General features: G+C 45.7%; 1 protein-coding gene across 1 annotated transcript in view; it reads left to right on the plus strand.

The window, feature by feature from the left end:
- LOC147100711 (calmodulin-binding transcription activator 1-like) overlaps positions 1 to 23,680 on the plus strand; it is a 744,706-nt gene that overhangs the window by 364,123 nt on the left and 356,903 nt on the right. The window contains exon 3 of the mRNA XM_085967240.1: positions 7,353 to 7,420. Within this exon, the coding sequence (XP_085823366.1) occupies positions 7,353 to 7,420 (68 nt within the window). The remainder of the gene's footprint in view (positions 1 to 7,352; positions 7,421 to 23,680) is intronic.

Below are 23,680 nucleotides of genomic sequence, written 5' to 3' on the forward strand. Positions count from 1 at the left end.
CATAGTCTTTGGTGTGGGGCATGAACCCAGGACCTTCTGACTCAGAAAGGAGAGTGCTACCCACTGAGCCATGGCTGAGCACAGCTAACCCTAACCTGGGAGAACTTCTTGTGGCTGCTGTGGGATAGAAATTGGTTACGGCCTGTTTTGAATACTTTGGGTGAGCTGCCGGCACCTGCCGCACTTCTAGAGGCAGTGCACCAGTTGCTGAAGGTAAGCATGCAAGTGCAGCAGGCGGTTAAGAAGGCAAATGGCATGTTGGCCTTCGTAGCGAGAGGGTTTGAGTACAGGAACAAGGATGTCTTGCTGCAGTTATACAGGGCCTTGGTGAGACCACACCTTGAGTATTGTGTGCAGTTTTGGTCGCCTTATCTGAGGAAGGATGCTCTTGCCATGGAGGGAGTGCAGCGAAGATTCACCAGACTGATACCTGGGATGGCAGGAATGACGTATGAGGAGAGATTGGGTCGATTAGGCATATATTCGCAAGAGTTTAGAAGAATGAGAGGGATCTCATTGAAACTTATAAACTTCTAACAGGACTAGATGCAGGAAGGATGTTCCCGATGGCGGGGGAATCCAGAACCAGGGGTCACAGTCTTAAGGATAAGGGGTAAGCCATTTAGGACTGAGATGAGGAGGAATTTCTTCACCCAGAGAGTGGTGAACCTGTGGAATTCTCTACCACAGAAGACAGTTGAGGCCAATTTATTAAATATATTCAAGAAGGAGTTAGATATATTAAGGCTAAAGGGATCAAGGGATATGGGGAGAAGGCAGGGACAGGGTACTGAATTTGGATGATCAGCCATGATCGCATTAAATGGTGGAGCAGGCTCGAGGGGCCGAATGGCCTACTCCTGCTCCTATCTTCTATGCTTCACCCATTTTCCAGTGGCGTTCAAGTAAGTCCCGGGGGTGGGGCGAAGGACAATGGCAGGGTGGGTGGGTAGGATCGCGGGATGGCATTGTCCCTCATGCGTGCTGTGAAGGTGGAAGGAACACTCCTGCTCCTCCTGGTTCCACATCAAGCTGTAAAACAGAAAATGTACTTAACCTTTTGGTGGCAGCTGCTTGCTAGGCCGCATCCATGAGAGGAAAGCCTGACAGAGCAGGCCCAATGCCTCAGGGCAGACCAATTTAGCAGAAGGGTCCTGAAAACAGGCGTCAGGCCCTTCATTAAGATATCAAATATGGGGGTGGACGTATTTCAGGCGTCCTTGACATAGCCCCACAAAATTGGCATTTTTTGTCGCTGTTTTCTGCCATGAGGACTATTTTCTACCTCTGTGAGCCTGAAGTGGGAAAGCACGGACATCCCTCACATTAATGAACAGCCCTTCCCTAACAATAAAATAATTATCAACACTTCAACAACTTGTTGAGGACAAATAGGAATGTTCAATTACATAGAATGACATAGTATTTACAGCACAGAAACAGGCCATTCGGCCCAACAGGTCTATGCCCGTGTTTATGCTCCACACGAGCCTCCTCATCTAGTCCTATCAGCCTATCCTTCTATTCCTTTCTCCATCAGGCACTTATCTAGCTTCCCCTTAAATGCATCGATGGATTATGTTTGTGATTTACCTAACAGCCCAGTAGTACAGAATTCCATAAATTTTTCAGGACTTGTCTTTCACAAATACAATGATCTTCCTCTTCTTTTGCTGTGTCTGATTCTGTGATTGTTCTGAGGGGAGCCGGAGGCTGTATGAGTCTTCTGGGTTCTGTGTGATGCATTATATCCATACACAGCCAAGTGTATGATGCAGTCGCCTGTGGCTCAGATCTTGAAGGCAGAGAAAGCCAATGGTGCTATTCATTTGACGTGTTGCAATAAAAAGAGGATGCGCAACTTGAAAGACTCTGCACTCTGCCTGCTGTCGGGGTCCTACGTTCAGTGAGTTGGGCAGTCTCAGCCTAGCTCTGAGTGGAGCCCACAGCACAGACCTGCCCCACACGCAGCACTAAAGTATATCGGTGCAGTGGGGGCATTCCCGAGTCTGGGACAGTGGCACAGAGTTACGGCAGGGTAGAGCGAGTTTTACTCTCTATGTGACCATGTAGAATTGGCAATCCTTTAAACAAAAAAAACCCAAATCGTGTCAGAAATGATCCAGCGTTGGCCGTGTTGCCAAGTATCCTCAATTATAATTGTAATCTGTTGCTTATAGTGGATGCTAATGCAGTATAAGTTGCACAATTAGCACCTGTTGTAAGGAATTGATTTGATTCAGGACTCAGGATCACTGATGCTTTTAATTACTGTGGTTGCTGGGTGAGCTGAGCTGGAGTTCCACCAGGACTTGCGACGAGCTGAGGGCTCTGGTAGCATCCCGCTTATCCTGAATCCTGACACACCTCCCAATCAGCTGATTCCCCATGCCACAGCAGTAGAAACATCAGTCGAGAGTTAATGTAGAAATTTAAATTCTGCTGGGCTCTGTATGATGTGTTATATCCATCCACAGCCCTGTTTATGATGCACTTGCTTGTGGTTCAAATCCTGAAGGCAACCATCTCAGCTCCAGGACATCGCTGCAGGAGTTCCTCAGGGCAGTGTCCTAGGCCCAACCATCTTCAGCTGCTTCATCAATGACCATCCCTCCAGCATAAGGTCAGAAGTGGGGATGTTCGCTGATGATTGCACAGTGTTCAGTTCCATTCGCAACTCGTCAGATAATGAAGCAGTCTGTGCCTGCATGCAGCAAGACCTGGACAACATTCAAGCTTGGGCTGATAAGTGGCAAGTAACATTCCTGCCACATAAGTGCCTATCACAATGACTATCTCCAACAAGAGAGAGTCTAACCACCTCCCCTTGACATTCAATGGCATTACCATCGTCGAATCCCCCACCATCAACATCCTGGGGGTCGGCATTGACCAGAAACTTAACTGGACCAGCCACATAAATACTGTGGCTACAAGAGCAGGTCGGAAGCTGAGTATTCTGCGGTGAGTGACTCACCTCCTGACTCATCAAAGCCTTTCCACTACATGGCACAAGTTAGGAGTACGATGGAATACTCTCCACTTTCCTGGATGAGTGCAGCTCCAACAACACTCAAGAAGCACGACACCATCCAGGACAAAGCAGCCGCTTGATTCGCACCCCATCAACCCTGTTAACATAAAAACATAAGAAATAGGAGCAGGAGTAGGCCACATGGCCCCTTGAGCCTGTTCCACCATTCAATAAGATCATGGCTGATCATCGACTTCAACTCCACTTTCCTGCCCGATCTACATATCCTTTGATTCCCTTAGAGTCCAAAAATCTATCTATCTCAGCCTTGAATATACTCAAAGACTCAGCATTCACAGCCCTCTGGGGCAAAGAATTCCAAAGATTCGCAACCCTCTGAGTGAAGAAATTCCTCAACTCAGTCTTAAATGGCCTACCCCTTATCTGAGACGATACCCACTGGTTCTAGACACTCCAGCCAGGGGAAACAACCTCTCAGCATCTACCCTGTCAATCCCCTTCAGAATCTTGTATCTTTAATGAGATCACCTCTCATTCTTCTAAACTCCAGAGAGTATAGGCCCATACATATAGATTGGGCAAACCAAATTAGTAACAATACTGTGGAGGAGGAATTCCTAGAGTGTATACGGGATGGTTTCCTGGACCAATATGTCGAGGAACCAACTAGAGATCGGGCCATCTTAGACTGGGTATTATGTAATGAGAGAGGATTAATTAGCAAACTTGTGCGAGGCCCCTTGGGGAGGAGCGATCATAATATGATAGAATTCTTCATCAAGATGGAGAGTGAAGTAGTTGACTCAGAGATTAGGGTCCTGAATTTAAATAAAGGAAACTACGATGGTATGAGGCGCGAGTTGGCTAGGATGGATTGGGGAACGTTACTTAAAGGGTTGATAGTGGATAGGCAATGGCAAACATTTAAAGATCACATGGATGAACTACAGAATTTGTTCATCCCTGTTTGGCATAAAAATAAAACAAAGAAGGTGACTCAACCGTGGCTAACAAGGGAAATTAGGGAAAGCATAAGATCCAAGGAGAGGACATATAAATTGGCCAGAAAAAGCAGCAAACCTGAGGATTGGGAGCAGTTTAGGATTCAGCAAAGGAGGACAAAGGGATTAATTAAGAGGGGGAAAACAGAGTTTGAGAGTAAGCTTGCAGGGAACATAAAAACTGACTGTAAAAGCTTCTATAGATATGTGAAGAGAAAAAGATTGGTGAAGTCAAGCGTAGGTCCCTTGCAGTCAGAATCAGGGGAATTTATAATGGGGAACAAAGAAATGGCAGACCAATTAAATACATACTTTGGTTCTGTCTTCACAAAGGAGGACATAAATAACCTCCCAGAGATGTCGGGGAACATAGGATCTAATCAGAGGGAGGAACTGATTGAAATCAGTATTTGTAGGGAAATGGTGTTAGGGAAATTGATGGGATTGGAGGCCGATAAATCCCCAGGGCCAGATAATCTACATCCTAGGGTACTTAAGGAAGTGACCCCAGAAATAGTAGATGCATTGCTGGTCATCTTCCAAAATTTAATAGACTCTGGAACAGTTCCCATGGATTGGAGGGTAGCTAATGTAACCCCACTATTTAAAAAAGGTGGTAGAGAGAAAACGGGGAATTACAGACCGGTAAGCCTGACATCGGTAGTGGGGAAAATGCTAGAGTCCATTATAAAAGATGTAATAGCAGAGCACTTGGAAAACAGTGACAGGATTGGACAAAGTCAACATGGATTTACAAAAGGTAAATCATGCTTGACTAATCTACTGGAATTTTTTGAGGATGGTAGGGGAGTCCAGAACCAGGGGTCACCGTCTAAGGATAAGGGGTAAGCTATTTAGGACTGAGATGAGGAGGAATTTCTTCACCCAGAGAGTGGTGAACCTGTGGAATTCTCTACCACAGAAGGCAGTTTAGGCCAATTCATTAAATATATTCAAGAAGGAGTTAGATATATTTCTTAAGGCTAAAGGGATCAAGGGATATGGGGAGAAAGCAGTGACAGGGTACTGAATTTGGATGATCAGCCATGATCTCATTAAATGGCGAAACAGGCTCGAGGGGCCGAATGGCCTACTCCTGCTCCTATCTTCTATGTTTCTATTCTACACAATCTCTCATCATAGGACAGCTCTCTCATCCCAGGAATCAATCTAGTGAACCTTTGTTGCACCGCCTCCAAGGCAAGTATATCCTTCCTTAGATAAGGAGACCAAAACTGTGCACAGTACTCCAGGTGTGGTCTCATCAAGGCCCTGTACAATTGTAGCAAGACCTCCTTACTCTTGAGGCTCGATTTTCATTGGGCCGTGGAGTCGGGATTGGAGGCGTGCGGGGGGTTAAAATCCCGAAATCGGGGGTCCCGACACCATCCCACCCCAACCCGCCTCCATGCCAGTTTCAAAGGAGGAGGGTACTTGCCCCGCACTGGGACCCGCCTCCCCGAGGCAGGAAGGGATTAGTGCCAATTAACTGCCTGTTAACAGGTAGTTAACAGGCAGTTTTTAGCCTAATCCCTATTTTTAAGCTTGAACTGTGGGATTCCCGACAGCTCCAAACCACGCCAACTTGGAGGAGTCGGGACGTCGGGTTGGAGGGGTCGAGATGTCGGTGTTCAGGTGAGTGATGTGTGCATGAGTGCAAAGGTAAGTGTGTTTGGTGTGTCTAAAGTGATTAAAGAAGTGTAAATTACCTTTTCTTACCTTTTCAGCCTTCCTTCCTTTAGGTTCGGGGAGTCCCTCATCTCACCAGCACAGAAAGCAGAATGGCCATGAACTGTCAAAAGTGACAGCCTTCAGCTTTCTGTGCAGGAGAGATTTCTAACTGAGTCTGTGGAGAAGGACTCATGTTAGAAGTAAGACTGTCAGTGTTTGACAGCTTCAAACAGCTGTGAAACGCTGATATTTCATCTGTCAAAACGTCTTGACAGATGAAATTTCAGTCTGTCACGTCACCTGTTGCCGGGTGGCCCTTAATTGGCCTGTTGGGCGGGCTCAACAAGGTCAATCAAGTTAAAATCGCGTGGATTGGCCGCATCTCGATGGAGGCGGGACTATAACCCCAAAAGTTGTAGTCCCGCCTCCAACCTGACTCCTGAATGAAAATCCAGCCCTTAGACTCCAACCCCCTTGCAGTAAAGGCCAACATGCCATTTGTCTTCCTTATTGCTTGCTATACCTGCATCCCAGCTTTCTGTGTTTCTTGTATGAGGACACCCAAATCTCTCAACACCAACATTTGAAAGTTTCTCACCATTTAAAAAATATTCTGTTTTTCTATTTTTCCTACCAAACATTCACTCCCTCCACCACCGGCGCTCCATGCTGCAGTGTGTGCCATCTACAAGATGCACTGCAGCAACTCACCAAGGCATCTTCGACAGCACCTCCCAAACCTAGAAGGACAAGGGCAGCAGACAGATGGGAACACCATCACCTCCAAGTTCCCCTCCAACTCGCACACCATCCTGACTTGGAAATATATCGCTGATCCTTCATCGTCGCTGGGTCAAAATCCTAGAACTCCCTACCTAACAGCACTGTGGGAGTACCTTCACCACACAGACTGCAACGGTTCAAGAAGGCGGCTCACCACCACCTTCTCAAGGGCAACTAGGGATGGGCAATAAATACTGGCTTTGCCAGTGACGTTCACATTCCGTGAATGAATAAAAAAAAGACAGAGGAGGCCAGTGATACTATTCATTTGACTTATTGCTTTAGCAATTTGCAGGGCTATGGGGAAAGAACAGGGGATGGGACTAATCGGATAGGTCGACCAAGGAGTCAGCACAGGCACGAAGGGCTGAATGGCGTCCTTCTGTGCTGTATCTTACTATGAGTACTGGGATCAGTGGAATCATTAATACTGTGGCTAAGGGGGGGAGGGGCAGAGCTTGTGTATGGGGGAGGCAGAGGCATAAAGCCTCGGCCTATGTCTCAAAAATCAAAAGAATGACAATGCCGCATTTGTTTTTAAGTAAAGATTTGCTTTTGGTGTTGTCCATGAAAGTACAATACAATTTTCCAATCTTTTTTTTAAATACTCTGTTATTTTTTTTAACCAAACCATGTTGTGGGGCTGGTGTTGCATCCTGTAATCGTGTGGTCCCAGGGTGGCCATTGTGGAACTTGTTCTCTGGGCATTGAGTTTAGAAACCCGCTAACCTAGATTTCTTTTTTTTTAAGGGATATTAATGAATAATCACAATTCTTTGTAGTGACTTGATTTTTGAGAGTGATCCTGTTGGTGAGAGACCATGTACACAATGCAGGTCAGTGTTGTGTGAATTCTACTTTGCATCTAAATTGGTCTTTTTCCCTTTGTTTGTGTTTTTCAGGAAATTGCAGCTTATTTAATAACATTCGAGAAACATGAAGAATGGTTAACAACATCCCCTAAAACCAGGTAAGTGTGAACGGCTCTTTCTCCCTCTTTATCTGCCCAGCGATATCGATTAATATGCTGAAATACTTGTAAATTCATTGCTTAATTGAGAATGTGGTGATTCCTCATTTCAAGGTTCACACACCTCAGTGGTCTGACCACAGCCCAGTGTATTAATGGTATAAAATATTTATTGAGCAATGCAGTTGTGGTTCTGCACCAGAATCTACATTGCTGGTGAATTGTGGGCCTAATGCTGCAGCTCTAGTCGATGAGCCTGCGGTATTCCCTGTGCAGGAGTCGTCTCCACAGAATCAGGATCACAAGTATTGTCCTGTATCCCACCAAACTGTGCTGTCAGTCTGTCGACAACAGGCCAGCAGTCGCAGCTCCTGCTCACGCTGAAGTCTTTCCTTCCCTGTCTTTACTTATCTCCAGTATAGGATAGAACCCGAGCCACAGCTCGAGAAGGGTTCTGATTATTTTATGGTGAGGCGGTAATTTCTTCTCTCTACTCTCCTGAGATTGCTGGGTCCTCACTCAGTGGGTATCGATCCCTCCGATAGCTGACCTGAGTGGTCATGTGTCGGCCAAGGCTCTCCCAACGCTCAGACCTACTGAGGCCAATTGTGGCCCTCCAGGCACTGTCCCATCTGGTTAAAGATTTGCAACGTTCTCTGCACATTCACTTTAATTGTGCTGAGTGGCTTTAATCTTTGGAAAACCCAAAGAATGTTTGTTTCTGGATGTTATATGATAGGTAAGGAGTGTGTGCTTTGAAACCTGAGAGGATATTTCACCAATTGATAGGAGCAAGAAGCAAGTGGCTTTGCTGTTCAAGGTAACGCCTCGTTGTTTTCTGCACACTGACCCCCCTTCTACCCCCCGCCCCCAACCCAGGAGTGCCCACAGTGCAAAACGTTCTCTCAATATTACAATGGCTATTACTCCTTACCTATGCTGTACCTGCCCTGGGAGTGCATGATGGACAGTGTAGAGGGAGCTTTACTCTGTATCTAACCCGTGCTGGACCTGTCCTGGGAATGTTTGATGGGACAGTGTAGAGGGAGCTTTACTCTGTATCTAACCTGTGCTGTACCTGCCCTGGGAGTGCTTGATGGGACAGTGTAGAAGTTGCTTTACTCTGTATCTAACCCGTGCTGTACCTGCCCTGGGAGTGTTTGATGGGACAATGTAGAGGGAGTTTTACTCTGTATCTAACCTGTGCTGTACCTGCCCTGGGAGTGTTTGATGGGACAGTGTAGAGGGAGCTTTACTCTGTATCTAACCCGTGATGTACCTGTCCTGGGAGTGTTTGATGGGACAGTGTAGAGGGAGCTTTACTCTGTATCTAACCCGAGCTACACCTGCCCCGGGAGTGTTTGATGCTGATATAGTTGTCAAAAGTCAAACGCCTTTTATCCTCATTTCGATGAGTACAATGTTCAGTCGAGAGCCAAAATATCTACCATTTGGAAAGCACTATAAGGGGCCCAGAGAGGAAGGATTTGTGCCGGTGAAATATTTTGTTCATCTACCTCTGAATCCTGAACAGGATTTCTTTGGAAAGTCGCTTGTGTCCTTTAAATCCCAGGGGCAGCTTCACAAGTAGCAGAATTGAGATCCAGCGACATGTCAGTGGCAGTCCTTCAGATGTGCTGACTGGGTTAAAAAGGGCTTTCCATTGCCAACTGAAAACATAAGAACATAAGAAATAGGAGCAGGAGTAGGCCATTTGGCTCCTCGATCCTGCTCTGCTATTCAATAAGATCATGGCTGATCTTCTACCTGATCTCCACTTTCCTGAACTATCCCCATATCCCTTGATTCCCTTAGTATTCACAAATCTATCGCTCTCTGTCTTGAATATACTCAACGACTGAGCCTCCACAGCCCCCTGGGGTAGAGAATTCCAAAGATTCACCACCCTCTGAGTGAAGAAATTTCTCCTCATCTCAGTGCTAAATGTCCGACCCCTTATTCTGAGATTGTGACCCTGGTTCTAGACTCCCTAGCCAGGGGAAATATCCTCCCTGCATCTACTCTGTCAAGCCCTGTAAGAATTTTGTATGTTTCAATGAGATCACCTCTCATTCTTCTAAACTCTAGGCTCTAGGGAATATAGGCCTAGTCTACTCAACCTGTCCTCATAGGACAATCCCCCCATCCCAGGAACCAGTCTGGTGAACCTATGGCAAGTATATCCTTCCTTAGGTAAGGAGACCAAAACTGTACACAATACTCCAGGTGTGGTCTCACCAGGGCCCTATATAATTGCAGTAAGACGCCCTTACTCTTATACTCAAATCCTCTTGTAATAAAGGCCAACATATCATTTGCTTTCCTAATTGCTTGCTGTACCTGCATGTTAACTTTCAGTGATTCGTGTACAAGGATATCCAGGTCCCTCTCAACACCAACATTTCCCAATCTCTCACCATTTAAAAAATACCCTGCTTTTCTATTTTTCCTACCAAAGTGGATAACTCGCTTAGCCTGTCTATATCCCCTTGAAGCTGCTTTGGATCCTCCTCACAACTTACATTCCCACCCAGCTTTGTATCATCTGCAAACTTGGATATATTACATTTGGTCTTCTCATCCAAATCATTAATATAGATTGTGAATAGCTGAGGCCCAAGCACTGATCCAGGCGGCATCCCACTCGTTACAACCTGCCAACCCGAAAATGACCCGTTTATTCCTACTCTCTGTTTTCTGTTTGTTAACCAATCCTCAATCCATGCTGGTATATTACGGAAATTGACAGGATTGAAGGCCGATAAATCCCCAGGGCCTGATAATCTACATCCTAGGGTACTTAAGTAAGTGGCCCTAGAAACAGTAGATGCATTGCTGGTCATCTTCCAAAATCCTATAGACTCTGGCACAGTTCCCATGGATTGGAGGGTAGCTAATGTAACCCCACTATTTAAAAAAGGTGGTAGAGAGAAAACGGGGAATTATAGACGGGTAAGCCTGACATCGGTAATGGAGAAAATGCTAGAGTCCATTATAAAAGAAGTAATAGCAGATCACTTGGAAAACAGTGACAGGATCGGACAAAGTCTACATGGATTTACAAAAGGTAAATCATGCTTGACTAATCTACTGGAATTTTTTGAGGATATAACTGGTAGAATAGATAAGGGAGAACCAGTGGATGTGCTGTATTTGGACTTTCAGAAGGCTTTCGATAAGGTCCCGCATAAGAGATTAGCGTGCAAAGTTAAAGCACATGGGATTGGGGGTAAGGTACTGACTTGGATAGAGAACTAGTTGGCAGACAGAAAGCAAAGAGTTGGAATAAACGGGTCTTTTTCCGAGTGGCAGGCAGTGACTAGTGGGGTACCGCAGGGATCAGTGCTAGGACCCCAGCTATTCACAATATATATTAATGATCAAGACGAGGGGACTAGATGTAATATCTCCAAGTTTGCAGATGACACAAAGCTGGGTGGACATGTGTGCTGTGAGGAGGATGCAGAGAAACTCCAGCATGATTTGGACAGGTTGGGTGATTGGGCAGATGCATGGCAGATGCAGTATAATGTGGAAAAAACAGGAAGGCAGATTATTATCTGAACGGCAATAGATTGGGAAAAGGGGAAGTGCAATGAGACCTGGGTGTCCTTGTGCACCAGTCGCTGAAGGTAAGTATGCAGGTGCAGCAGGCGGTTAAGAAGGCAAATGATATGTTGGCCTTCATAGCGAGAGGATTCGAGTACAGGAGCAAAGATGTCTTGCTGCAGTTGTACAGGGCCTTGGTGAGACTACACCTTGAGTATTGTGTGCAGTTTTGGTCGCCTTATCTGAGGAAGGATGTTCTTGCCATGGAAGGAGTGCAGTGAAGATTTACCAGGCTGATACCTGGGATGGCAGGAATGACGTATGAGGAGAAATTGGGTCGATTGGGCTTATATTCACTGGAGTTAAGAAGAATGAGAGGGGATCTCATTGAAACTTATAAAATTCTAACAGGACTAGACAGACTAGATGCAGGAAGGACGTTCCCGATGGCAGGGGTGTCCAGAACCAGGGGTCACAGTCTAAGGATAAGGGGTAAGCCATTTAGGACAGAGATGAGGAGGAATTTCTTCACCCAGAGAGTGGTGAACCTGTGGAATTCTCTACCACACAAGGCAGTTGAGGCCAATTCATTAAATATATTCAAGAAGGAGTTAGATATATTTCTTAAGGCTAAAGGGATCAAGGGATTTAGGGAGAAAGCAGGGACAGGGTACTGAATTTGAATGATCAGCCATGATCTCATTAAATGGCGGAGTAGGCTCAAGGGGCTGAATGGCCTACTCCTGCACCAATCTTCTCTGTTTATTACCCCCAATCCCATGAGCCCTAATTTTGTTTAATTACCTCTTGTGTGGCACCTTATCGAATGCCTGCTGAAAATCCAAATACACCACATCCACTGGTTCCCCCTCATCTATTCTGCCAGTTACAACCTCAAAAAACTCTAACAGATTTGTCAAACATGATTTCCCTTTCATAAATCCGTGTTGACTGCCCAATCCTATTATTATTTCCTAAGTGCCCTGTTACCACGTCCTTAATAATAGATTCTAACATTTTCCCTACTACTGATGTCAGGCTAACTGGTCTGTAGTTCTCTGTTTTCTCTCTCCCTCCTTTCTTAAATAGTGGGGTTACATTTGCTCCCTTCCAATCTGTAATAACCTTTCTAGAATGTATGGAATTTTGGAAAATGACAACCAATGCATCCACTATCTCTATAGCCACCTCTTTCAAAACCCTAGGATGTAGGCCATCAGGTCCAGGGGATTTATCAGCTTTCAGTCCCATTAATTTTCCAGTACTATTTTTTTTTTACTAATACTAATTTCTTTCAGTTTCTCATTCTCGCTAGACCCTTGGGTGTCCACTATTTCCGGGAAGTTTTTTGCGTCTTCTTCCGTGAAGACAGACACAAAGTATTTGTTTAATTTCTCTGCCATTTCCTTATTTCCCATTATAATTTCTCCTGTCTGAACCGGTAAGGGACCCACATTTACTTTCGCTAATCTTTTCCCTTTTACATACCTGTTGAAGCTTTTACAGTCTGTTGTTATGTCTCTCACTAGTTTACTCTCATATTCTGTTTTCCCTTTTTTTTTATCAGTTTCTTGGTCTTTCTTTGCTGAATTCTAAAATCCTCCCAATCCTCAGGCTTACTACTCTTTTTGGCAACATTATAAGCCTCTTCCTTTGATCTAATACTATCTTTAACTTCTCTTGTTAGCCACAGTTGGACCACTTTTCCTGTGGGATTTTTGTGCCTTAAAGGAATGTATATTTGTTGTAAATTATGTATTAATTCTTTAAATGCTAGCCATTGCTTCTCTACCATCATACCTTTTAATGTAGTTTCCCAATCTACCTTAGCCAACTCGCCCCTCATACCTACGTAGTTTGCTTTGTTTAGATTTAAGACTCTAGTTTTGGATTTAACTAAATCATTTTCAAACTCAATGTAAAATTCTATCATATTATGGTCACTCTTCCCTAAAGGCCCCTTTCCTACAAGGTTATTAAGTAACCCTTTCTCGTTGCACAACACTAGATCTAAAATAGCCTGTTCCCTAGTTGGTTCCTCAACATACTGATCTAGAAAACTATCTTGCATACATTCCATGAAAACAGGCTGGCTACGGTTGTTTAACTGGGCTCATTATATGAATATGCCCTTAACCTTCTCCTGGGAGATAAGCTGGGTCGCACACGTGAATCTATTGTTGTCCAGCAACACACAGCCCTTAGTAAACACCAGGAGATTCAATAACAAAAGATTGTAAACAGCAGATTTCAAACTCTTGTGTTCAGGTTGTTGAATATCCCAACAATATTAAGATTGGGTAAAATTTGCTGGCTTGTGTTTGGCTAAACCTGTTTCTGTTGCTTCTGGGGGATTGAGTGGGATTGTTAGATCGTCTTACATCTGCAAAAGGAATTAAAAAAATTAAAGATTTGCATTTATGTCATGCTTTTCACAATGTCAGGATATCCCAGAGCATTTTACAATGAAGTACTTTTGAAGTGTAGTCACTGTTGTAATGCAGGAAACGTGGCAGCCAATTTGCCCACAGCAAGATCCAACAAACAGCAATCTGATAATGACCAGATAATCTGTTTTAGTGATACTGGTTGGGGGATAAATATTGGCCAGGACACCGGAGAGAACACTCTTGGTCGAAATAGTGCCATGGGATCTTTTACGTCCACCTGAGAGGGTAAACGGGGCTTCAGTTAACGTCTCATCCGAAAAACGACACCGCCGACAGTGCAGCACTCCCTCAGTACTACACTGGAGCGTCAACCTAGCTTATGTTCTCAAGTCTCTGGAGGGGGGCTTGAACCCGTAACCTCTTGACTCGGGGGCGAGAGAGCTCCACCCAGTGAGCCACAGCAAGGTGGCAAGTGAAGGCAGCAGAATCATTCAGTAGGATTGAGAGTGGCCATGTATCACTGGGCCGCCTACCAAACACTGAGAGTTTGGCGAGCCGTGATCCGTCACTGTGCCAAGTTCCCAATCTTGTCCACATTGTGTGGGGACTAACCTCACAAGGGGAATCAGAGGGCGTGTCTCACCATACTACATATAAGGATATACGGCCCGACTCCGCCCCTGCCTCAGCTTATCTGCTGCTGAAACCCTCATCCATTCCCTTGTTACCTCTAGACTTGACTATTCGAATGCACTCCTGGCTGGCCTCCCATCTTCCACCCTCCAGAAACTTGAACTCATCCAAAATTCTTTTGCCCGTGTCCTAACTCGCACCAAGTCCTGTTCACCCATCACCCCCATGCTCGCTGACCTACATTGGCTCCTGGTTAAGCAACGCCTCAATTTTAAAATTCTCATCATTGTTTTCAAATCCCTCCATGGCCTCGCCCCCCCTCCCTATCTCTGTAACCTCCTCCAATCCTACAACCCCCCCCCCCCCTGGAGATCTCTGCACTCCCCCAATTCTGGCCTCTTGCGGATCGCCTATTTTAATCGCTCCACCATTGGCAGCCGTGCTTTCAGCTGCCTGGACACTAAGCTCTGGAATTCCCTCCCTAACCCTCTCTGTCTCTCTGCCAATGTTCACTCTAATTTTTTTTGGGCTGCGCGCTTTTTGCATTTAAGAGCTGGTAAGCCTGCTGCACGGGAGGACCAGAGCATTGCGCGGCTTGAAGGGAACATTGCTCTCTATCTCTATCTCCTCCTTTAAGACGCCCCTTAAAACCTACCTCATCTGTCCTAATATCTCCTAATGTATGTTTGATAACGCTCCTGTGAAGCGCTTTGGGACATTTTACTGTGATAAAGGTGTTATATAAATGCAAGTTGGCGTTGTTGTTAGTTCAGGATCTTCTCCAGCGATACTGCAAGGTAGACACAGGCGAAGAAGGCTCTTTTTATTCTTCCAGAATATCAATCCTACCATCTTCCCATTGCAGCTTTTAACATCTCCTCTGAAGGACAGCAATGCAGCACTCTCTCAGCACTGCGCTGGTTTCAGCCTAGGTTACGCGCTGGTGTTCTGAGATGCACCTCAAACCCACAGGCTTCTGACCCAGAGGCTACAGAGCTCCAGTTCAGTCCTGTTGATATTGTGAACCAATTGCAGGAATATTCTATACTCTGAGAAAGTCGGATGTCCACAGCTGCCTCATTATAAGGATTTGAATATTAAAATGCTAACTGTACAAAATCTAACATGACAGGACTGAAAATGGACCACATTTTGTAGTAAGATCCCAGAAAATTGCCTTTCTAAATAGTTTACCATGAATTGTCCAAATGAACAATCTCTCCCCTTAAAGGGCAGGGAAGTGGGATCAGAGCAGATAGCTCCAGTTGAAGAGCCAGCACCAGCACAGGTATGATGGGCTGAATGGCCTCCTCAATGCTGCAATTTCACTGATTCCCAAATGATCAACAAAGCAGCTTTAAATAGAACCATTATTTAGCGAATCCACATGTTCAAACACACTGGGCGTAATTTCTAACTTTACTGCGTGAGTGTTAACCTGGCGGAGTGGATCGCCTGCCTGTTGTAGAACCTGCCCAATTTTCATTCCATTGATTTCAATGGACCGAAGATCGGGTGGGTTGTACAACAGACGACTGATTGCTGCCCAGTAGGCTACTACCCAGATGACAAAGTTGAAAATGAGCCCCAGCAATACCATAGCAACGCCCACTCCCCTCTTTCCTACCCCTCATCCCCTGGTCTATGCACCATCTCCTGAGGTGTTCTTGCTGCTTTGGTGGTTGAGAGATTTGAGTTTCGACCCCCCCCGCCCGGCCTGTGCTGAATTACCTGAGCTCACCCAGGGCAGCAACAACTGGCCTTGATGTCCGAATCAGCCAAGCTTCCTGGTCATGGTCCAGTGATGGATACAGTGGGTGCTTGTGCCAACAGTTGCTGGCACACACGAGTCTCCCACAGCCAGCAACAAATTCAGAGTAAACCAAAGTCACGGACATTGGGGGGCACGGCGGGGGGCATTTTAAGATGAAATTCTTCAACCACCTCCTCCTCCTCACTCTACAGTATTGTATTACTGAGCTCACAGTGTGAATAGAAGCACAAATGAAATCATTAACAACTATAATTTGCCAACATTTGCATTGCTTTACTGAGATTTAGTGGGAGATGTGAACATAAATGTCAAGCCTTCAACACCTTATTCACACATTGATGCAGAGGTTGCTGCAGTACAAACTTGGTGCTTCGCATGTATTTCATATAATTATATGTGTTTGCCTACATAACAACAATCAGCGCACTCCAAATACAAAAATCATTTGTTGTGTGAAGGTGTTTAAAACTTGTCGACAATGTGAAAAGCAGTAAATAAATGCAAGTATATCTTTCTTTATCTCACTGTTACAGCAAATACCAGGCAGATCTGCTACAATTTACTCTTGCTTTGTAATGCAATTTATACTCGTATTTTATTTCCCAATATTTCTCTCCTCTTCTCCCATATTATCCTGCTCTTGCAGGGTAGACTTTCTTGAGCAGCAGCAGCCCTCTGTTATCTTGCCTAAGGAGGACCGCTGTTTCAGATCATAGTCTTGTCGTATGATATAGCACAGGAGGAGGCCATTCGGCATTTTGAAAGACCCACTCCCCTTCTCTTTCCCCATAGCCTGTAGTTTTTTCCCCTTCAACTATTTATCTGATTCCCTTTTGAAAGTTATGATTGAATCTGCTTCCACCAGCCTTTCAGATCACAACAACTCACTGTGTAAAATAAAATCTCATCTCCCCTCTGGTTCTTTTGCCAATCACCTTAAATCTGTGTCCCTGGTTACCGACCTTCCTGCCACTGGAAACAGTTTCCCCTTATTTACTCTTATCAATAAAGGACATTGCGACCAAACCCGGTATTGTACTTGCCCAATGTCCTCATGCACTTTGCTGCAGGAGGCACTGTGTAGTGAGCAGGAGCCAGAAGCCTGGTTGATTTTTTTTCCCTGGGGTCCAAATACAGAGGTCCTATTCTCTTACTCTTATTTACATTTAATCCTTACTTTCTAAAAGAGAGACTCAACTGCAGACACTTGACCTAAGCAATTTCAGCATTGCGATGCCTTAAGTGAGAGTGGCTTACAATGTATAGCATCTTATCACGTCTCTCCAAAACATCTCATCGAACTTCACACACAAAAGGTAACTTTTGAAATGTTGTCCGCACCTCGGGAAGGATATATTGGCCTTCGGGGGGTGGGGCGGGGTGGTGGTGTGGAGGGTTGGGTGCAGGGCAGATTCACCAGATGATACTGGGGCTAAAAGACTTAAATTATGAGGACAGGTTCCATAGACTGGCCTTGTATTCTCTTGAGTATAGAAGATTAAGGGTGATCTAATTGAGGTGTTTAAGATGATTTAAGGATCTGATAGATTAGATGGAGATAAACTATGTCCTCTGGTGGGGAGTCCAGATCCAGGGGGCATAAACTTAGAATTAGAGCTAGGCCGTTCAGGGGTGATGTCAGGAACCACTTCTTCACACAAAGGGTGGTGGAAATCAGGAACTCATCCCCCAAAAAGCAGTTGAGGCTGGCGGTCAACTGAAAATCTCAAAACTGAGCTTGATGTATTTTTGTTAGGCAAGGGTATTGAGGGTTACGGAACCAAGGCGGGGAGATGGAGTTAAGCTACAGATCAGCCATGATCTAATTGAATGGCGGAACAGGCTCGAGGAGCTGAATGACCTGCTCCTGCTCCTACGTTATATAAGCAAATGTGGCAGTCATTTTTCACAGAGCAAGATCCCCCAGACAGCAGTGAGATGACCGACCAGTTACTATGTTTTTGGTGGAGCTCATTGAGTGAGAAATATTGGCCAGGACATCGGAAGAACTTCCTGGTGCTCTTTGAATAATGGATTGCAACGATGAGAATCCCGTCCAATAAATTAAACATTTATGAAACCACTGCAATGAACTTTCTAAAAATCCTTTGCTTTTATGATGTCATTTTCTGTTTTCTAAAAAAAAATCCTTTTTAAGCATTGAATGTTGATAATCGCGTGAGGGGACCTGACTGGGAGGAGTTAATGAGCCTGCGTTCCGACGAAGCTGAAATCAGTCAAAGTATTGGAAATCTGAAATAAAAATAGAACATTCTGGAAATGCACACCAGGTCCTTCAGCAGCTGAAAGAGAAAAGACAGGTTAATGTTTCAGGTACATATGAAAATGACGGACAGAGTGAGACCAGCTTGTCCCTCGAGCCTGTCCCTCACCCTCATGGTGCAACTCAGCATTATGTCCCCCATTGCCCTGGCCCTCCCCCCTCACTCACCAGCAGCCATATAATCTCTCGGGAGAGGCAAAAACCAGAGCAGAAAAAACCAAGGCCAATTCAGGAGAAGAAAAGCCATCAGGGTTTTAATTAAGGGTTCAATCCGAAAACATTAACCAACCTTTTCTCTCTCGGGTGCTGAGAGACCCACTGTGTATTTCCAGCTCTTATCTATAGATCAAGGTCTTGGTTGATGAAGTGCTGTCTCGAGGTGGCTGCAGTTTCAGTTACTTGCCGGGTTTATGTGATTATCTACGTCACACAAGTCAGAAGAAAGACTGTGGCCCTCGAGCTGTTTGGTCGACACTGACCCCTGCCTGACCTTCTCCACGTTCCTTCTCATTGCATTTCAACTGCCTCTGCAAAGATTTCCCAAACCACCCCCAACAACTCACAGATATATTTTTATTGTGAAAGTTGGCCATTTTTTGTATGTTTAAAACCTGAGGCAGAGGTATGTCGCTCTCCAAGTGATTATTCCTTTGTTGGTCTATTTTGTAAGTGATCTATTTGGCATTATTTGAGAAACCTTGTCCAAACAGCACTTGAGATTTTCTTTTCCACATTTCTCTCTTTTCGTTGTAGTCCAGTATCATAACATCTGCACTACCACACCAAGGTTAGGTACAGCATGTGTTAGATACAGAGTAAAGCTCCCTCTACACTGTCCCATCAAACACTCCCAGGGCAGGTACAGAACAGGTTAGATACAGAGTAAAGCTCCTCCTACACTGTTCCATCAAACACTCCGAGGGCAGAAGATGGTTGTGGTGATTGAAGGTCAATCATCACAGCCCCAGGACATCGCTGCAGGAGTTCCTTAGGGCAGTGTCCTTGGCCCAACCATCTTCAGCTGCTTCATCAATGACCTTCCCGCCAACATAAGGTGAGAAATGGGGATGTTCGCTGATGACTGCACTGTGTTCAGTGCCATCCACAACTCCTCAGATAATGAAGCAGTCCATGCCCGCATGCAACAAGACCTGGACGATGTTCAGGCTTGGGCTGATAAGTGGCAGGTAACATTCGCGCCACAGAAGTGCCAGGCAATAACTATCTCCAACTAGCGAGAGTCTAACCACCTCCCCTTGACATTCAACGGCATTACCATCGCCGAATCCCCCACCATCAACATCCTGGGGGTCACCATTGACCAGAAACTTAACTGGACCAGCCACATAAATACTGTGGCAACAAGAGCAGGTCAGAGGCTAGGTATTCGGCGGCGAGTGTCTCACCTCCTGACTCCCCAAAGCCTTTCCACCATCTACAAGGCACAAGTAAGGAGTATGATGGAATACTCTCCACTTACCTGGATGAGTGCAGCTGCAACAACACTCAAGAAGCTCGATACCATTCAGGACAAAGCAGCCCATTTGATTGGCACCCCATCCACCACCATAAACATTCACTCCTTACACCACCAGTGTACTGTGGCTGCAGTGTGTACCATCTACAAGATGCACTGCAGCAACTCGCCAAGGCTTCTTCGGTAGCACCTCGCAAACCCGCGACCTCTTCCATCTAGAAGGACAAGGGCAGCAGGCGCATGGGAACACCACCACCTCCAAGTTCCCCTCCAAGTCACACACCATCCTGACTTAGAAGTATATCGCCGATCCTTCATCGTCGCTGGGTCAAAATCTTGGAACTCCCTACCTAACAGCACTGTGGGAGTACCTTCACCACACGGACTGCAGCGGTTTAAGAAAGCGGCTCACCACCACCTTCTCAGGGATGGGCAATAAATGCTGGCCTTGCCAGCGACACCCAGATCCCATAAGCAAATTTAAAAAAAAAGATACAGCACGAGTTAGATACAGAGTAAAGCTCCCTCTACACTGTCCCATCAAACCCTCCCAGGGCAGGTACAGCACGGGTTAGATACAGAGTAAACCCCCCTCTACACTGCCCCATCAAACACTCCCAGGGCAGGTACAGCATGGGTTAGATACAGAGTAAAGCTCCTTCTACACTGTCTCATCAAACACTCCCAGGGCAGGTACAACACGGGTTAGATACAGAGTAAAGCTCCTTCTACACTGTCCCATCAAACACTCCCAGGGCAGGTACAGCACGGGTTAGATACAGAGTAAACCCCCCTCTACACTGTCCCATCAAACAATCCCAGGGCAGGTACAGCACAGGTTAGATACAGAGTAAAGCTCCCTCTACACTGTCCCATCAAACACTCCCAGGGCAGGTACAGCACAGGTTAGATACAGAGTAAAGCTCCCTCTACACTGTCCCATCAAACACTCCTAGGGCAGGTACAGCACAGATTAGATACAGAGTAAAGCTCCCTCTACACTGTCCCATCAAACACTCCCAGGGCAGTTACAGCACAGGTTAGATACAGAGTAAAGCTCCCTCTACACTGTCCCATCAAACACTCCCAGGGCAGGTACAGCACAGGTTAGATACAGAGTAAAGCTCCCTCTACACTGTCCCATCAAACACTCCCAGGGCAGGTACAGCACGGGTTAGATACAGAGTAAAGCTCCCTCTACACTGTCCCATCAAACACCCCCAGAGCAGGTACAGCACGGGTTAGATACAGAGTAAAGCTCCCTCTACACTATCCCATCAAACACTCCCAGGGCAGGTACAGCACGGGTTAGATACAGAGTAAATCTCCCTCTGCACTGTCCCATCAAACACTCCCAGGGCAGGTACAGCACGGGTTAGATACAGAGTAAAGCTCCCTCTACACTGTCCCATCAAACACTCCCAGGGCAGGTACAGCACGGATTAGATACAGAGTAAAGCTCCCTCTACTGTGCCATCAACCTCCAAACTGAGAAGAGTGCCTCCTGCTATATCAATGTGACATTTCCCATTCCTCACACCAGCTGTCCTGAGGCCTGTCTGAGTGACATTGTGAACTTCGGGCCAATTAGTGGTGGTTTATGCTGCACCCCCATGGCCTCTTAGGACTCACAGGAGACTTCCCCAAGCTCAATTCACATAGGTCCTTGCAACTACCAGACAGAGGAGGCTTCCATCCTAGTAGTGCGGGCTGGATTTTAATTGGTCATTTTGAGGGGGAGAAAACACTGTGTAATAAAAAACCATCGAATGATACAGCACAGAAGGAGGGCAGCCAGCCAGCCCATCGTGCCTGTGCTGGCTCTCTGAAAAAGCTATCCAATTAGTCCCACTCACCCTTCTCTTTCCCCACAGCACAGCACATGTTTCCACTTCAAGTATTTATCCAGTTCCCTTTTGAAAGTCATAATATATTAAAAATCTTGCATCTGCCACACATCCTGTCAACTTTTTCCATTATAAATTGTTATGTTCACATTTATAATGGAAAGTGCCTATATTAAATTTATCAGATTGTAATTACACCCTCCCCCCCCCATTGAAAGTGTAGCAGCAACACCGGTGGCTGGAGGGGGTAATTACAGCGTGACAAGTTTACATAGGCAGTTTCTTTTATAAATGTGGACATGGTGGAAATATATTAAAAAGAATGGACAGAGTGTATGACTTTAAAATAGGGACTGAATTACGTCTGCGTGCCCTAGTCCAATTAGCCCCGGGCTGCACCTGAAGGCTACAGTCTTCCTGTGCAATGCCAAGGGAGATCAGCTGGTAGCAATGATTATTCCTGTGTGCGCTGCAGACGTGAGTTGAGCATTCCGAAAAGGTTATTGAATTAGTTGGCCCGTCAGGAGTTCCTATATAATACACCTTTACCCATAGTGGAGAAAGCCCTGTAATACATTGTGTCAAAAGACATGCTGTAGAATCACTTGAGATGATTAAAAGCCTCTTGAATTTGCCACTAGTTTTCCACACTGTTGACTGTTCCCAGCCTTTGAGCATTTTCAGGTACTGCAAATTTGATTTGTAATGAAAAAAAGGGGAATCATCGTCAAGGATGAGTTGCCAGAGAGTCAGCCTGTCGCAAGATTTAAGACTACACAGCACCATAATAATGGCATAATTAAGTTACTGCTTAGACAGAGCTGGCTGTAGGAACCGGCAAATTCAGATTGAGTAGTGTATCCGCAAGGCAGAGTCTTGAGTATGGCCAAAGAAGCTGAATCTAACATTTTGAATTTTTGCCCCCTCAATAGCTCATCTGCTTAAGGCAGTGAGTTACCAAGTCATGCAAATCAGGTAGGGTCTCCGGTTCGATCCTCAGTCTGCGCTGAATGAGCTGATCTCCACTGGGGTGGTAGAAGGATCACTGAGTTAGGGAGAGGGAAATTCAGCCAGAATACCAGCTCGTGATCACTATCCCATGACCCCTACACGATGCACGCCTGTGTGGACATTTGGGTGAGGACAGAATTTGGACTGTCTGGTTATGCCCTGAATGAGTAAATAGCCTGTCAATACTCACAGTGTAGGCATACGCATGAAGAATGGACATTGGAGGGCAGCCCTGTCTGTGGAACTAGATCCAGCAAATGCCAGGGCCTTAAACAGGAGGAAGGGTGAGGGCAGCAAGGAACAAAATTGGATGGAAAATAATATATTCAATGTTTCAGCGTTATCCCAGCTGTCCTGCAAAAATGAGAATGGCTCATAAATACTGTGGAGAAGTTGTGATGGTGCCCTGTATCAATCAAATATTACTGCCTCTTTGACTAAGCTTTTGGTCACCTGTTCTATTATCTCCTTATGTGGCTCAGTGTCAGGGATTGTTTGATAACGCTCCTGTGAAACGCCTTGGGACGTTTTACTACATTAAAAGCCCTGTATTAATGCAAGTTGTTGTTGCATATCAAATGACCAGGAGCATCGTCATTGCTTATTCAATCAGACGATTCGATCCTGCGAGGTTGTTGTGTTTCACTGTCCACCACGACCCCATTCCCAGCAGAAAAGGGTAAAATAGTCAGGAACCTGCTGTACAGAACCAATGAGGTTTGGATGCAAAGGGACAGTGCAAAATTAGAACAGAAAATTGCTGAATCTGCACAATAAATCAGTCGGTCTCTGAAAGGGGAAAGGCTGGTTAACCTTTGAGATGGAAGTTTTCAGTCGACCATGGAGTCTTTCCTTGTATTAGTTCATCGGAGCCCAGCTGCCGCCTCCTTTTCTGTTGAAGAAGTTTGGCAGAATTTTTCACAACTGTGTAAAAGTTCATGACGGTAAAGCTCCTCAGCACTGCAAGAGACCTGTGCACAGATGAAACAGCAAGAGCTGTAATATATTGTCCATGTGGATTAAACCAGCTGAGAATATTCAAATTAGAAACATAGGCCTAGAAATTGAGTGCCCTTAGCGCCGATTTTGCGGCGCTAGAGGGCCTAGCGCTGCAATTGGCGCCGGCGCCGAAATTGCCTGGGGCCCTTCCGCCGCGGTAGACCGGTAGCGCTGCGCCGGCACCGATGACGTCATCGGTGTGCGCAGCGTCCCGGTTGCCATGCCGACGGGCCCCAGCGCCGAAATTCAGTTGCGGCCGCCTCGCCCGTGGCAGCCGCAACTAAGACTCTGGCAAC

The sequence above is a fragment of the Somniosus microcephalus genome, chromosome 25, assembly GCF_052327205.1.
Source record: "Somniosus microcephalus isolate GS21.2 chromosome 25, FLI_Smic_1.0, whole genome shotgun sequence".
Lineage (NCBI taxonomy): Eukaryota > Metazoa > Chordata > Chondrichthyes > Squaliformes > Somniosidae > Somniosus > Somniosus microcephalus.